This window comes from Camarhynchus parvulus, chromosome 2 (genome assembly GCF_901933205.1).
Source record: "Camarhynchus parvulus chromosome 2, STF_HiC, whole genome shotgun sequence".
NCBI lineage: Eukaryota > Metazoa > Chordata > Aves > Passeriformes > Thraupidae > Camarhynchus > Camarhynchus parvulus.
Window position 1 is genome coordinate 18,203,416 of NC_044572.1, and position 16,261 is coordinate 18,219,676.

At 37.0% G+C, this 16,261-nt stretch overlaps 1 protein-coding gene across 1 annotated transcript in view; it reads right to left on the bottom strand.

The window, feature by feature from the left end:
• ARMC3 (armadillo repeat containing 3) overlaps window positions 1-16,261 on the bottom strand; it is a 61,286-nt gene that overhangs the window by 11,240 nt on the left and 33,785 nt on the right. The window contains exons 12-15 of the mRNA XM_030971723.1: window positions 7,168-7,417; window positions 5,884-6,020; window positions 2,252-2,420; window positions 1,274-1,374 (exon numbers count right to left, since the gene is read on the bottom strand). Coding sequence (XP_030827583.1) covers window positions 1,274-1,374; window positions 2,252-2,420; window positions 5,884-6,020; window positions 7,168-7,417 — 657 coding nt within the window. The remainder of the gene's footprint in view (window positions 1-1,273; window positions 1,375-2,251; window positions 2,421-5,883; window positions 6,021-7,167; window positions 7,418-16,261) is intronic.

Genomic DNA, 16,261 nt, shown 5'->3' on the forward strand with positions numbered 1-16,261 from the left:
GCACTCCAGGTACAGGACCCATCCCACCAGGTTTCACTCCTGCCAGAGATGTCAAATCTCTGGGACTGGGCCAAAGCCTGGATTCCCCTTGTTTGTCTCTCTTGCTGGGCACATTAGTGTGGACACATTTCAGGTGTGGTGCATTGTAGCCAACACCTCCTGAGGCAGACTGAGGGATCCTGTTGGTGCTCCTCTCCTCAGGTACTGACACCCCATCCCATCACTCATCACTGTCCAACCTGGCTTTACCTCTTTCCCCCTTCCAGGCTGGTTTAAAGCTCTGCCAATGAGCCCTACCAGTTCCTGCGCTAGAATTCTTTTTTTCTTCTGAGAATGCCCAACAATGAACACAAAAGTAACTGGGGAGTAAGGCTGCTGCCAATGTGCAAAAGCAAGAAATTGTATCAAAGTCAAAGAATGAAGACCTGATAGTTAGAGACAGCTCGAAGGATCAACAAAGAGCATGGATATCTAATTTGTCACAGATATTCCCAGACATCTTTATGGTGTCAAATACAAGCTTGAAAGGGAAGCTAATGATACTGTAACCCAAATATGTGATGTGTTGACAGAGAAGAAGTTTTTGGACTTGCAAAATGTTGGTAGAGTGATCTTTGATCTGTGAGACTGTTTACAGGAAATGGCTCCCAGTTAAACAAGCCCAATACCAATTTCCTGCATTCAAATCTAAAAAGATTTGTTAGGCTGGCTTCAACTTAAACAGAGAAGAAATGGACACAGGTTCTTTATCAAGCCTGAGAGCTTAATGCTTGGCTTTGTCCCACCCCTTGGAATGATGTGCTTAAAATTCCATGCATTTGTCTGCACAAGAGGAACATCAAATCATAGCTTTCACTGTCGAATGTGACATTCAGCTCAGATGACATAATTATTACAGCAGATGACAAGCTTTGTTATAACTAATAAAACACTGGGTGTCCCATCATCAGGAATCAAAGAGAGTTAAATGAATGAGTCTTCAAGGCTAAGATAAATAAAGCAACTCAACTGAATGAGCTATTTTCTGAATTCTTATTTTATAAAATACGAATGTTTTGTCTCCTAGGACATAAAAGCAAAAGCACTGTGCTGGGAATAGAATACATGTTGCTATTTATATATGTGTATGTGTAGATAGATAGATAGATAGATAGATAGATAGATAGATAGATAGATAGATAGATAGATAGAATGAAGTTTGTACTGGAAAAAGTGAAAACCATTAAAAAAATGAGGTATTACAACAAATACTAATAGATCTAACATGACTCACCTTTCTTGGGGTTTAGCATTAACGAAGATTATTGCCCGACGGTCAGTAAGCTCTTGCTTGCTTAGTTCTTCCAAAGACAAAAATTTCCCTCCATGTTTTACCTACAAGAAAATTAGCATAAAATACAAGGTTTCTGCTAAGTTAAAGATGCAGAGAAAAAAATCCATTTAAAAGATACCTAAACAGTAATTTAAAATTCCTAATCCTAAACCCAAAGACTGTGTTAGAACTTATAAAGCTATTCAAAATATCTGAAATTATTTTCCTCTCAATTTGCATTTTCTTAAAAATTTTTTCTTAGAAAAGATTGTTTATAAATATTTTAGCTTGTAGTTATTGGTTTGAAGCATTTCAAACTGTTCCAGAATAAGGAAATGTTCCTGCCTCTGAAGGCTTTATGAGATAGGACAGAATTTTCAAAAGCAACCAAGTGCTTTAGGAGCAGGTATTTCACTGATTGTCAGTAAGACTGGTATTTCTAATTTTTCTGGGTATTTTGAAAAGTCCTTCTCAGATTTAGATTGAGCACAGCACTAATAAGTGATACTGGAGTCAGACTTTATACACAAACACTTCTTTTGTGAGAGAAAGGGTCATGACCAAGGTGAAAATATGAGCTCTTTGCTTCCTTATGTAAAAATTAACAAACAAAACGTCCATAGGTCATACAATGTCAAGTTAGCATTAAGTATAATGCAGGGAAAGAGACCAGAAAAACTAGAGTTTGAGAAAGGATCTGGAAGAGTCTGAACAGCTGAGATAGGATTGGGAAGATCACAACTAGGGAATACCATAAAGATGATTTTATCCATTAAGAAAGATCATCAAAAGAGATCTGTATAACAGCTGTGAAATTTCAGGACAAGAAAACAAAGTATTTTCTGTAGCCAGAATTTGGCTGTTGCTACAGCACTCTTTCTAAATTAAAAGGAAAATGTTACTCTTTCTAAGTAGACTAATTTGTTTAGAATAGCTTACCTGACCACAATCATAGAATCCATTAGTAATGATATTACTTGGTGATAAATATCCCATCCGGCTGTACTTTTGGGAAAGATTATTATCAAGTAGCTTTTCCAGAGCAGCTTCACTGAACTTATTTTTACGCTTTGTAGACAGATTAATTTCTTCTAGGATGTCTAAAGCACTGGTAAATTAAATACAAAGACTAATTAATCATGAAATACTAATTAAATGTTATTATACAGCTCAGAGTTAGTTTTCAGCATTACCAAGGCCAAAATAGATTCACTTCCAAGTGCTGGTCCTGTGCCCTCTGGGCCAGCAAGGAGTGGCTGTGCTGCACAGAATTCCTTCTCTAGAGAAGGAAAACAGTGCTCAAAAGCAAAAGCAGTGCTCAAAAGCAATTCCTTTAGGTAGTTAAATGCTACCTAAAGAAATGCAGACGGGATGCCACAACCTTTTATCTAGAAGGATGTTATAGAGCACTACTCCCAAGAGAACTTGGGAGAAAAAACATGTAAAAGGAATAATGATCAGAGCTGACCATATGATACAGTCCAGGCAATCTCTCTCCCTCTCTCTCTCTTGTCAGCAGCAAGGCAATTTGCAGATTGAGTTGTGCATTATGCAATGTGTGAATCCTTCTGGTCTAGCACTGTTACAGTGTTTGGGGGAGCACAGCTGGCAGATATTTGCTAAACATGAACAAGCATGGAAACACAAGGACACAAGGAGTTGTATCAACACCACCAGAAGGGCAGGATTTTTGCAGTATAGACATAGAAACAAATAGTAACATGGGGACATGGGAGGACAGGAATTAATTTCCTGAGCTTTTTCTGGTGCTGAGGTCCACAAACTGACAACTTTTTGACCTGAAAAACTTATGAAAACATCGCTAAGAAAATAAAGGAAACCGAATCAGGAAAATATTGCATTCTGCTGTTCTAAGACTGTTCAGGAATGAAAAAAAGTAAAACAGGAAAAAAGAATTATATATTCTCATGTGTGTGTAAGAGCACATATTCAAATATCTGTGTGTGACTGCACACATGCAGATATTCTTCATGTCCCAAGGAATCAATTTTATATATACACTATATATATATATATATATATATATATATATATATATATATATATATATATATATATATATATTTCTGTGAACTAGATGTCCTCAGCTGTGGACACCTACAATGTAGACTTCTGAAGGGATGAATTCAGATGAATTCCAGAGAACAAGTTTTTCAGGCAAGGCAAATGACATCTTTTTCTTACAGAAGAGAGAAGTGGGAGAAGATGATGGAAGAGCAGTTCAAGCTGTGTATCTACAGCATCTTGTAGATAATCAGCAAGTAACACAGGGAACAATTTTAAAGGGGAAAATGAATAAAGGCAGGCAGGTAAAATGTGTACAGCAGGGTCTAAATCAAATGACATTACAGGCACAATTACCCTTATATGGAACAAAGATAAGCCAAAACAAAAGACAAATAAAATGGCTACACCAAAAATTCTATGAAGAGTTGGAAAAAAAAAAAAAGCCAGGAATCAAACAGAAATGGAAACACAGACACTTTCAACAAAATAGGAAAAGTAAGGGACAAACCTGAAAGATGAACAGGCAAAGCGAGACACAACTATTCAGGGACTGAAGCAAAAATGAATGTTTCACATGCTACAAGTAAGAGAGGAAAATGTACATCTATTACTCAATGTGGGAAGAAAACTCATAACAGATGGCACAGAAAGACTGAAGAGTCTGATACGTTTTTTGCTTCAGTTTTCATAGAAAGGTTTCAAGCAGATGCCTGGCAGTAATATTAACAAGGAGGTAGAAACAATAGCCTTAAAAGGTCGAGGATAAGTTTGAGGAGACACGGTTAGCAGTCCCTGAGGACACTTACCTCATACACTTTATTAATTTGCAAAAGCAACACATTGGAACTATTTATAATTGTACTGGAAAATTCTAGGCTAGATGGCTGGAGAGTGGAGAAGGGCAAAGATACTATCTAGTTTTGAAAAAACTATGAACAATGAAATTATAATAGAGATAATTCAGCCAAATTTCAGCATCTGAAGAACACCATAACAAATTATTAAACCATCAGTAGACAAGCAACAAGAGATGAGAAATAGCCATTACGTATTTTTCAAGAATTAACCATGAAAAGTCAAGCTAATCCTTGCTGCAATAGGGTAAATGGCTCAACATATAGGCAGAAGAAGTAGATGTGAGATATGAGCTGAATTTGAGATACATTTTGACTTTTATAAGTATTTTCACTTATTCCTACTTGGATACTCATGAGCAGGTCAGGGAATATGATCGACATGAAAATAACGTGAAGTAGTGCTTGACTAGTTGAAAAACTATGCTTAATGTATTATTATCAATAATGTGCTGTCAAGCTTGAAGGACACTTAAATTGGAGTCCTGCTTGGATACTGTCAAAAAAAGATATTAAATAAGAACAGTGCCATATGCAGGACAGAGAAAATAATTACTGAGCTTTATTTGATGGTGGTACGACCTCACCTGAAGTACGCCATCCAGGCTGGGAGATGGTACTTCAAAATGGCATAAAAAATTAGAGAAATTCAGAGATGTGTGATGAAATGATACAAACAAAACTTTTTTAACACTTTTACTTTGTCATGAAAAAGAAACAAGGGGGACATGAAAAATGAGAAAATTCAGTGAGTTAAACTCAAATTGTTGTAAAAAGTGGTTATTCAATCTCACTGAAAGCAGGACAACATGATTTGTTTTAAGGGGTATTTAAAACTGAGAAACCCCTTCTAAGTGTAAGGATATTCCAGCACTGGAACAGGTCACCTCAGAAAGTTGTCAAACTCCAGCAGGATCAGTATTTATCCAAATTTACCCAAGCCAAAATATGTCAGTGTACCTTATGCAGTCTTACACTAGGATAGATGGATAATGTCACCTTTGAGGGCCCCTCCTGATCTGAATTTCTGAGAGTCTCTGAAATTCCCTCATAGATGGATTTAAAGTATCTGTGCAGTCACCAGAGAAGTGCCCAGCAGAGGGAGCAGGGCAATTACAAATATTTTAATTTAACAGTAACTAAAAGAGTCGCCTTGTCTGAGGAGTCCCATGTCATAATTCTTGTAACCTAAAGCAGCTTTTGTAATTCAGATATTAATATATGGACCTGGGACTTCCTAAGAAAGAATAAAACAGAGCCACTTTTCCATGACACTTCAGCACGCCTGCAGTTAACCAGAGCTTTTAAATCAAATCTAGCCTGTGTGTAGTAAGTACAATTTACTGTATATTAAACTTAGTCTGAAACCTTTATTTCACTTTCAAATGTATGGGGCACTGTAGTCCCTCATATTGACTGATATAAGTTGTCTTCAATATAAAGCCTAATTCAGTCACAGAAACAATAAATGTTTTATAATTCTAGACATTTCTAGCAACAGGCTTATATTTTGCCAGAAGATCCTGTTCCTTAAAATCAATACCATTTCATCTATAACATCTGTGGTGCAAAAGTAGTTTCAGCTTATCAGAAAGCTTTGTTATTCAGCTATAAATATGCAAAGATTGACTTAAATTGAGTTCTCTCATCAAAAGTGTTCTTTTGACTTTTGATATTATTTCTACTCACCCTAGCCTGCACAGTTCAAAAGCAGTTACTTCATCACTTCCACAGACCATAACAGCCCAACAGGCATTTCTTCTGACTTCTTCATTCCTAGAATGCAGCAATTCAACGAGTGGTTCCAGCCCACCGACATTTCTTAACTATTAAAAAAGTGAAAACATTGCCACTTACATATTTCATCTATTCCAGCAAGAACAGCTTGTGAAATTCACCTCCCAAAATATTCAAGCTTTGTAGAAAAGCTACACTGGGCTGAAAAAAGGTAATTTATGGGGATTCTGTGCTTCTGTGAAGTCTGCATAGGCTGGAGCTTTTAAGTGGTACAAGGCAGTCATCCCTTCTGGCTCTGCCCTGCTTTTCAGTTATTAGGCTGCAGTGTGGAACCCAAAGAGACTATGCAACCCAAGACTGCCACAGAGACTTACACAGCTTTTTCTGTGTTCTGGTGCCTCCTAGCAACTAATTTCCATCACAATACATTTGAATTTGTATTGTATGTATGACAATCTTATTAACATCCTATTCTCTTGTGTGCTACAGTATCTTTCCTATACATGCTGGAGGAAATATTGCTCATTTGGATTTTCAAAGAGAAAGACATTTTAAGGACACTGAAAGAGGTAGATTAATTATCTGTGCCCCTTATTCATGTCCTAATTAATAGCCTTGACCCATGAGAAAACCCTAGCATATGATTTATGAATGCACATAGCATCATTCTTATTTATGAGAAGAAAATACTATGACCAATTCATAAACAGAAAAGAGTTCAACTTGCTGGATGTCACTGATCAAAGGATTAATTATATTTTGAGTTTTGTCTGAAATACGTTTACTCCGTGCACATCCAGTATCTCATTAATCAAGGTCAGACATTGCCGTTCAGGCCTTGAAAATGGGCAACAGAACACTGAGGGAGAGTAAAGAGGACTGAACTTCCCATCTTCAAAGTTGAGCTGACAGTTGCAGCTGAAAGAAACCTTGATGCTTAATGCTCCTAAATATACAGATCAAGATATGGCCCTAGTTAAAGCTCATTGAAGTCACTGAAAAGCTGCAAAGCATTAATTTGGTGCAAGCAAACACAGTCGTGAAAATTCAAGTTAAAGAAAACCCTTTCTAAAATCTCCTAAAAAACGGAGCTATATTGAGCAGAACAAGTATCACAAAAATAAGTAACTACATAGAAAACTCAGGACTTCTAGGTCAGACACAACAGGTTCTTGGTCAATATAACTCCCACCTCAGATCTAGAAACATCATCAATAAACACAACCTCAGTTTTACCTCAGCTCGTGCATCAGCATCACAAGCAAAGGCAGCCACGGCAAAGGCTGCTTTGCTCTGCACTTGGCTGTTGGTTGAGCGCAGTGGCCCCACAAGGGCACTCATGATGCCCTGGCTCTGGATACTGGCACGGGAGGGCTCTTGCAGGGACAGATTGGTGAGCACTGCAATGGCATTGGAAATGGCTCCATCCCTCTGGGCGTTCAAGGTTTTAATTAATGGCACAATTCCTTCAGCCTTAGCTACAACACTAGCAAAATTAAAAAGGGGAAAAATATTTGTTATTTTAGGACCATTTTTTCTTGTCAGTATGCTGTTTTTATCAACTAAACTAGTGATACAATTCAAGGTTTACATATATACATATGTAGGCATCTGTACATAAAAATGTGTGTTTCTATATGACTCACGGTGAGAAGTTCAAGAGGCAGAACCACAGACAGACCAAGTCACAAACTTCTGGATTCTTTAACTTACAAGGACATGGATTCTTTCTGAGGTATTGAACAAGTCAATTAAATCCTGCATCTTTTCAAAGGTGCAGAATTTCTGTATCTTTAGTTCCAGGCAAATGCTTCTTATCAAAGCCTCTTACCACCTCTTCCCATAATCATTCTAGCACCACTAATGAGGATTATAGTGAACACAGTATCCAGATCATCTAGTCAATCAACAGCAGATCCAGTTTACATATTCCCTCTGTTACCAGAGGATATTGCATCCAATTGCTGAGGGTGCTGCCCCTCAGCAGTGCTGGAACAAATGCTCCTGTGGACAAGTCCTAAGATAGACGTGCAAAATAATCTATTATTTTATTGTTATTTCAATATATGTTAATGTTATTTCAAATAACATTGGAGAAGATGGTTGGGATTTTTTTCTAAGGAGAACCTCATAGATCAAGCTTAGGGAACAGTCAAGGGAAAAAATAGCTGAAGAAGCATTATTAATGAAATAGCAACTTTGAGCACGAGACAGCAGAAGGTGTAAGGAACTGTGGTATTAGAGGATATATAATTTTACTTAAGGCTAATCTGTTTGTTAAACAAAAGTTGGCAATATTGTTAGCAATGGGAATGCACAGATGGCAAGTTGAATTTTCACTGCAACTGCTTTTTATACCCTCTACTAGTCCATGTTGTCTACATCAAAACCATAAAAAATCTTCAAAAAAAAGAGTTTACACTTTTTATAAGTTCTGCAGAATTTCTGTCAACACAGTAATAAAAGACATCTCTTTCTGAAAATCCTGTACTGTAACAGTACCTTACCAAAATTTGATTAATATTTGGATGACTCTCATGGTTGCAAAATAAACCAAGATTAGAAGTATCACATATAAAAGAAACCACTATACTACCAAAGACTGTTGGCATTGATTACAAACAAAAAAACCCATGAGGAAAGCTGACAGTCACACTTTTATGCAAACAGGACAGAAAGTAGAATACATGCCTACCTGTGCCACCAATGATAATAACTAAAATAATCCCAATACATGGGCAACATGATGTAGGTCTAACTGTGAACTCAATGCGAGTGTCAGAGAGGGGGATACAGATGCTCCTGAGCATACCTGGGATGAACGACAGAGCCTAATGGGGTTTGTTACTTTCATCTCTGCCTCAGGTGCAAGGCAGTGGCAGCTCACAAGCAGTGCTGGAGCATGGATCTAACAATGTCTGGCAGGCAGACAACAGTTACTTGTTTAGAAAACCAAGGGAAAAGCAGCAATCCAGGGACTGAAGGTGCAGCATTAAGATATGGGGTCAGTTTGGTGTTGCCTAATTAACCCTCCTGGAGCACCAGTAGCTTTAATGTAAGCACTTTGGTCTCTATTCAGAAGTAAATCCCATGTTTTCAGATGTCCCACACTGCACCCCTCTGTCTTCCTTCAAGAAGCTGGATTTCCCTTTGTGTCCTCCTTCCCCTTTCCTACTTGACCAGATCAAGAAGAGCTGAAAATGTTTTATTTGTTGGGTGGCTTTTTTTTTTTCCTGTGGTTGTTTTGGGTTTTTTACTTAGGTAAGGTCACTATATTTATTTAGTTAATACTGTCTTATCTTGCCCATGAAAATTTTATCCAAATTTTCAGCTTCAGGACTGTTGTGGCTCTATCCAGGCTGCTGTATGTGAAGAAATTCTGGACATGCTGATTGCACATGTAAGAATGAGCTGTACACCACATGTATCACAGGCTTGCTGGAAAACATCACACTAACAGCACGTGTAACAATGGCATTAGGTACCTGCTGGCACAGCCTGGGTGAGACCCACCTTACACACACAGCTGCACACAGTGAGCTCAGTGTCCATGAGCTATCAGATTTACTGCATCATGCAGGGCATACACACACACTTTACCCAGGAAGGAAAAAAACCAAAACCAAAATCAAGCTGTTTCTTCTTTACAATGGATACACAGAAATTCCAGGATTTATGGGACAGATTCTCTACTCATAAAATGCAGCACAGCATCTCACAGGTGTAGTATATCCAATATTTCTGCAGTAAGTACAGGACTTACTATTCCTACAGTACACCCAAGAATACACATATTCTCCCACAGGATCTCCTAGTAAACATACAGTCCCCAACAGACTGGCTACAGAATGATACACAGCACTGAATGACGTAGCTCACATCGTAAGCAGATTTACTATAATTTCCATAAAACCAGCAAGTACACAGGCACTTAACAAAAGAGCAAGGTGACGGCTCCTCATGAGCTCAGAGCTGACCTCAGCAAGGTACAGAGCACAGCCAATTTTCTCAAGTGCCACTCAACTTCAAAAAGGTTGAGAACCACTGATTTAGAAGATCATACATATTTATTTCTATCCTCATTCTACTTCTGCGCAGACTCATTTTGAACCCCAGTTTCCTGCACACAGCTTAATCAAGTAGCACATCAGAGCACAAGGCAAAAAGAATTTTTTTGAAGTGACAATGACTGGTAACAAGAGTTGAAGGTAACCAATACCTTTGAGAATAAGTTTTTAAGCGGGCATGAACATCTGAGGCCAGTGCTGTGTCCTGCTAACAGAGATGCACACAGAAGGAGAAATGGGGACTCCACAGTTCAACTCACTCCTACTCCACAGGCCTCTGGAGAACACAGAAAGAGCACTGTCACCCTGGCCCACGGAACCTGACCTCAGAAGGGAGCTGAGAGAATGATCATGGCTGAGTTTAAGGTGCTGAAATACCACAACACTAAGCATGGAGGTCCTTGTTCCCCTTTTATGTTGGGCAGAGACATGCACTGTGTAATTTTTTTATTATGAGCCAACAAAAGCCAGAGAATGTTTTACCAGCTCTGTCTTTGCTTAATGCAGATCAGCACTAGACTCTCCCTGCCTCCAGAGCACTCTCCTTCAGACACATCCTACTGAGACTGTGCAATTTATCACCAGTTCTTCCACTACACTACTTCAAGGAAGAAATGAGTCTTGGTTTAGCTGAAAAGAAGATTATACTTTTTGATGTGGAAAAGGAGTAAATTAAATAAATTCACAAGTTTTTTCCTCCATGTTTTGTATACATTCAAAGTACATACTTTCCCAAAGAAGAAGAAAAGAGGTTAGGAAAAAGGAAAGAAGATAACAACAAGAGAAGAAAAAAAAAGGATGGTGCATCTGCCACATCATCTTTTTTTTCCTCAAAAGTGAAAGCTGCCTATTTGAACTACAAACAGGAAGGAAAAAAATACAGGACAGGTGCAGGAATTTCTGAGTTTAATTAAAGTTAAAATAAATGAAATGTTATTAATTATAAGCACATATTATGATCCTTAGAATGCCTAACCTAACAGGGTTAGGCATTTACCTTAATCAAAGTATACACAGTTCAGGTACCCTAAGGAGCCTAAGCATGCTCTTTAGTGAAACAGTAAAATTCTGATTACAACTGGATTCAAATTACTGTATTCAAGAATAGCTAAAATATTTTTTCAGCTGTCATTGGGAACACAAATATTTAAAGGTTATATAATAAATATTTAACTTATTCATTTTAAATATACAATGTAATGTTAAGACATTTTCTTGAAAATTCTCTGAAAGATAACACAAGACTCAAAGAATAAATGCTGAGACACTGAGGATAAACAAACATTTTCTTTACTGATTTTACTGCAAAAAAAAAGGAAAAGTTGACAACAAAATCATTACCAAAAATTTCACAATTCAAACTTTTTTTAACAGACATTTTGGAGATGTGTATGAATGTCCCTGAAGTGAGTATTTTGTTGCTTTAGTTGCCTGCAGTGCAAGAGGAAAGCTCAGATATTGGGAGTGTGAAAACAATCAGCAGTAAAAATTTGATGAAAATCCTGTGGGTTTTTTATACTTCATTTTACTTTTAGTACTATAAGCACTCTGCAGCAAGAACCACCTCTTTGTTGGCATCACAGAAGCATAAAAGCTCTGGTCTGTGACCAAACCTTCTAGCCATGGCAAGAAAAATAGCAGATTATTTACTTAGAGCACCAGGAATGGTCCAGCTAGCTTTTTTTCTTGAAGAGAAAGTCTAGCCTAAGGGAGAAAGCGACTAAGAGTATTCAAAGAGCTGCCAGAAAACACTGAGATTGCCCCTCAAACCCCCAAGCTAAACAACCTCTGGGGGAGGGGACAGAGAGGAGAAGAGCTGTACAGCTTGACACCACTGTTTACTCAGGATTGTACTAAATTTACACTAGTGAGACTGACACTTCATAAAAATGGTAAAGTATGTTTGGTTTTGTTTCTTCTACCAAGACTGAACATAAACTGGTTTATAATAAATTATATTTTTATTCACTTCTACTCTGTTTACTCCCCACATCCTGACTGAGGATTTAACACAATTTCTGCTTAGAAAAAATTCAAATTTTTCCTCCTCACTGGACTTCATTTTTTCAAATGTGTTTGCAACTGCATGTTTAATTTCTGTGCAAAATTACTGTGATTGTGTGTGAGGTGCTTAGCTAGCCATTTATGCCTGTGCATAGCTCATTTTCATACATAATTGCATGTAAATTATGCATAAGAATTATGCATCTAATTACACACATTTTTTAAAATCAACTCTATCTGTGTTAAATCGTATGACTTCTTTTTCACACAAGACATTTTTGATCCAGCTCTCTTATGCAATTTCTGTCTGAGAAAATATCATAACCAGAAGTTTGAAAAAGCATCACGAAATAGCTTCCTTTTTTATTTCTTAAATGTATTCATATTCTTCATTAGCCTTGTTATGCCATCAGAATAATCACATCCAATAAATGTCTTCTACACTTATCAAAAATTTCACTTTGTGATTTAATTATTTTCAAAAGCAATTGGCTGTTGTAAATAGTCACTCGTATTTTATTTAAAGACTAATATTGCTTCCGTTTTCTTCACTAGACAAGGGAGATTAATGTCAGAATGTTTATTCTGAGTAAGGGAATCTAGCACAAGAGACTCTGATCTACAATCTGGGGGCCCTTTTTGCTCCAATAAAAATATTGATGATATCATCAAACCATATTAATTTTTCATTTCAGGAACTGAAGCCTCTATTCCTATTTTCTGTGACAAGTATCTTGTTAAAACTGTAACAAAACCAAAACTGTAATATCTGACTCTCATTTAGCAATTCACAGAGATCTTCTAATGTCTATCATTGAACTCATCTGACAAAGTTACACAGATCTCAGTTCTAAAACTGTAGCATACCTAATTTAAAATATTACGGGAGCATTGGTAATGAACTATCCGTTCATGATGTCTGAGACTTTCAGCTATAATAATATTTGCAACCTTTGTAAAGAATTTCTGATATTTCCACTATTATGTGAAAGGCTTAAAATTCAACAATAGAAACCCTTTTTGCTCCTGAAAGATCCCGTGGTTCTTCTTTGGAAGCACCAGCTGAGGAAGGACAAAAGAGCTGTGCCAAGTCAGTCTCTACACAGAGTACTTTGGATTGTGAACTTCAGCTTTCACTTCTGGATAACTCTTTCCTGGACAACTGTGAACATATCTCAAATGGCAGCTGTCTGTTTTGCCTTGCTACAAGCACAAGCTCTTATGACGATTTAGGGCGCAGAAATTTATGCTTTTAGCTTTCTCTCTTTAAATTACATCTCTAAGAAAATACATATAATATGACTATGTTATGATAAAATTCCTAAGGTTGTACGTCAAAATGTTAAAGTTACTTGTGAAACCCTATTTTTACCAGATGACAGTCCAAGTGGCCAACATGCCATAGTCAGTGCACAGGTTAAATTCACAGCAGAGCAGAATTATGTTTGCATGGTCAGTCATAACCCTGAAATTTCCTTACAGAAAAATTTCCTTACTTCAAATAAACAACTTCACACTATACTTAAGTAAGTGAAAATATACACTTAAATAATTTAATTTAGAAATCTACTACAAAGAAAATGTGTATGCAAAAGCACCAATACATTTGCCTGAAATATTTACTTTTATGTAGAATAACCCTTGCCACTTTTAATTCATAAAAAGCATAAATTATCTCAGTGCATATCACTGAATGACATTGCAAGGATACACACTCAAGAGTAATCATGGTACTTGTGCCACTACACAAAAGAAAGTTTTCTCTCCCATGCTTAGGAGTCTCCATCCAGGAAGAAAAGGTGATCCCACAGAAATCCATCATGGGAAGTTACAGGTGACAACAAACATCCTCTAAGTGAAATTCCAGCTGTCCACAGCTAAGATAAACAGTGATCATGCTGCAAGGCTTTGAAAGTAGGGTTGTACAAACAGGCTAAAACATTCTGCACCATCTACAAGGAGTAAAATTTCTAAGTAGTTATCATCATCCCAGATCAGAAGTGTTCTGCATTCTCCCTGAAACTATTTTGGACCTACTTAGGTTTCCATGCACTTTAGGATGTGGTGACATGAGATCTGTGTTAGATAGAGATGAATGTTCTATATTGGTCTTGAATATAACCCCAAAGTTAAAAAACAGCAACAAAAAAAAAAATCCAGGAGAATGAATAACAATTTATATTATTTTTGTGAAAGTCAACTGGGAAGAAAACAGTTACAATGTCTGAGCCTAGAGAAAGACTTTCCCATGCAGCCACACCTTCCCAATCTAAGAGAAAAATACAACAGCTGGTTGTATGAAAGGTTTTTGACTGCCAGCAGGGCACAGCCCCATGTCCATGGGTTGTGTATCAGTTGTCTGATGTGATGTTCAAGTCTTAATGGGAACCCATTTCTGAGTGACATCCCAGGCACAGCACTTAACTCAGCTTTTCTGCCAAGGGAGAAATTTGTCATAAAACATTTGCAGTTTTCAATGGAAGTCAAGATATAACTTGCAGGGAAAAGCTTGTGAGCTCTTAGGTAGTGGGTAATGACTTTGTTGTCTTTTGTGGTTTTGGTGGGGTTTTTTGTTTGTTTGTTTGTTTGTTTGTTTGTTTTTAATACAGTTCCTCCCACAATATGTATATAGAGTAAGAGAAAGGAAAAAGAAGAACCTGTAGGTGGCCTGAAATAACTGTATTTTACAGAGTGTAGGTATGGATGCTAACGTAAAAAGGTAACAGCACAACCCAAAAACATCCCTTTACCTAGCAGCACATTAGCTCAAAAATATAATTCTGTCACTAGGGGTCAGTATTAAAACATATTACTGCTACACAATACAGTCAGCATTCTATTGTTGATTTCCTCCTTCAGAAAAACGAACTTATGTCATAAAGAACTAAAACCACAAAAAAAGATAAAACCTACAGTGGACCACCACCTTTTTATTCTATTATATTTGTGTTCCTGTTCTCATAAATTAACACATATATTCATGCAAATGTATTATCTTACATAATATCGACACTTTAATATTTATGTGAATTAGGTTCTATTTACAGTCTTGAAAGAGAAAAGCTATTACAAAGTTTCCCATTTTCTAATAGAGAAGATTACTACCTAGTGATATTACTACCTAATGGTATTAATCCCTACTCCCTAATAATAGCAATATTTGAAATGTAAAAAAAAACCTGGATGTTCTTCTAATTTATTCCTTGACAGCCATACTCGTCTTATAAACAATAAAAAAATCTATTGTGTACTGAAAATCTCAGTTGAAAACGGTAAGACACTCTCACTACAGGTGAAACAGATCGAGGATGTCTTTTGAGTCATTAGATCAGGGTATGAATTTCAGTTGGGAATAATAGATAGAACACCCACTAAAGTCAAGGGAACAACTCACTTCCTCCTCACTGGGCACTGTCCATAACCAATGAGTTCCCAACCTCTGCTCCTATCCCAAACTGCTCTCAAATCTTGACAATCTTGGTACATTTCAGAAAGCATACATTCAGATGCTGCATTAATGCCTGGAACTGCGTATATGGATATAACCTTTGAGAATTCAAATGGGTTCTCTGATTCCTGTGAATTTAAGAATTAGAAGATTTAATAACGTCAACCTTTCTGACTTTGTAAATTTTGGGATGATACTTTACTATCTTGAATCCAGGTACAAAACAGAATTTTGTCACTTGACACTTATTATAAATCCCAGGAGAAATATTCTGTCATAAGTCTGTCACGTACCACAACTTTCTGCAGTCCTTGGTGCAGATGAAGAAAAATCATCCTTTTCCATCCTCCCCCACACCAAATTCTAATTGAATGCTATAAATTTTGATGTTAAAATAAACAATTGAGGACAAATATTATTGAGGCTTAAAATTAGCTTTCATGTCCAGCACGAAGTTCTAAATTTCAGAGCATATGTTTTCCTTTAGTGGCAAATCCATTAGGTGCCCAGAATTCAGACATTGCCAGATTTATGAAGGCAGCTATTAGAAATGGCATTTGTGCTACGACAATACTGAAGGAAAGAGCTGGTCAAATTCATGTCTGACTAACTGGTATATGTGAGAGCTTATTTCTACGTGCTACTTCTCATATCGTATTTATATTTAACATGATTATCTAATCCTCAATACATGAAAAGCAAAAATAATTGATTATACTTTAAATGAGAAAAAATAGGCAGAGGCAGAGGTAAGCCATTTGTTCCAGGATTAGATGTGTGGCACAGAATCACTTATTTTCCTGCCCAACAG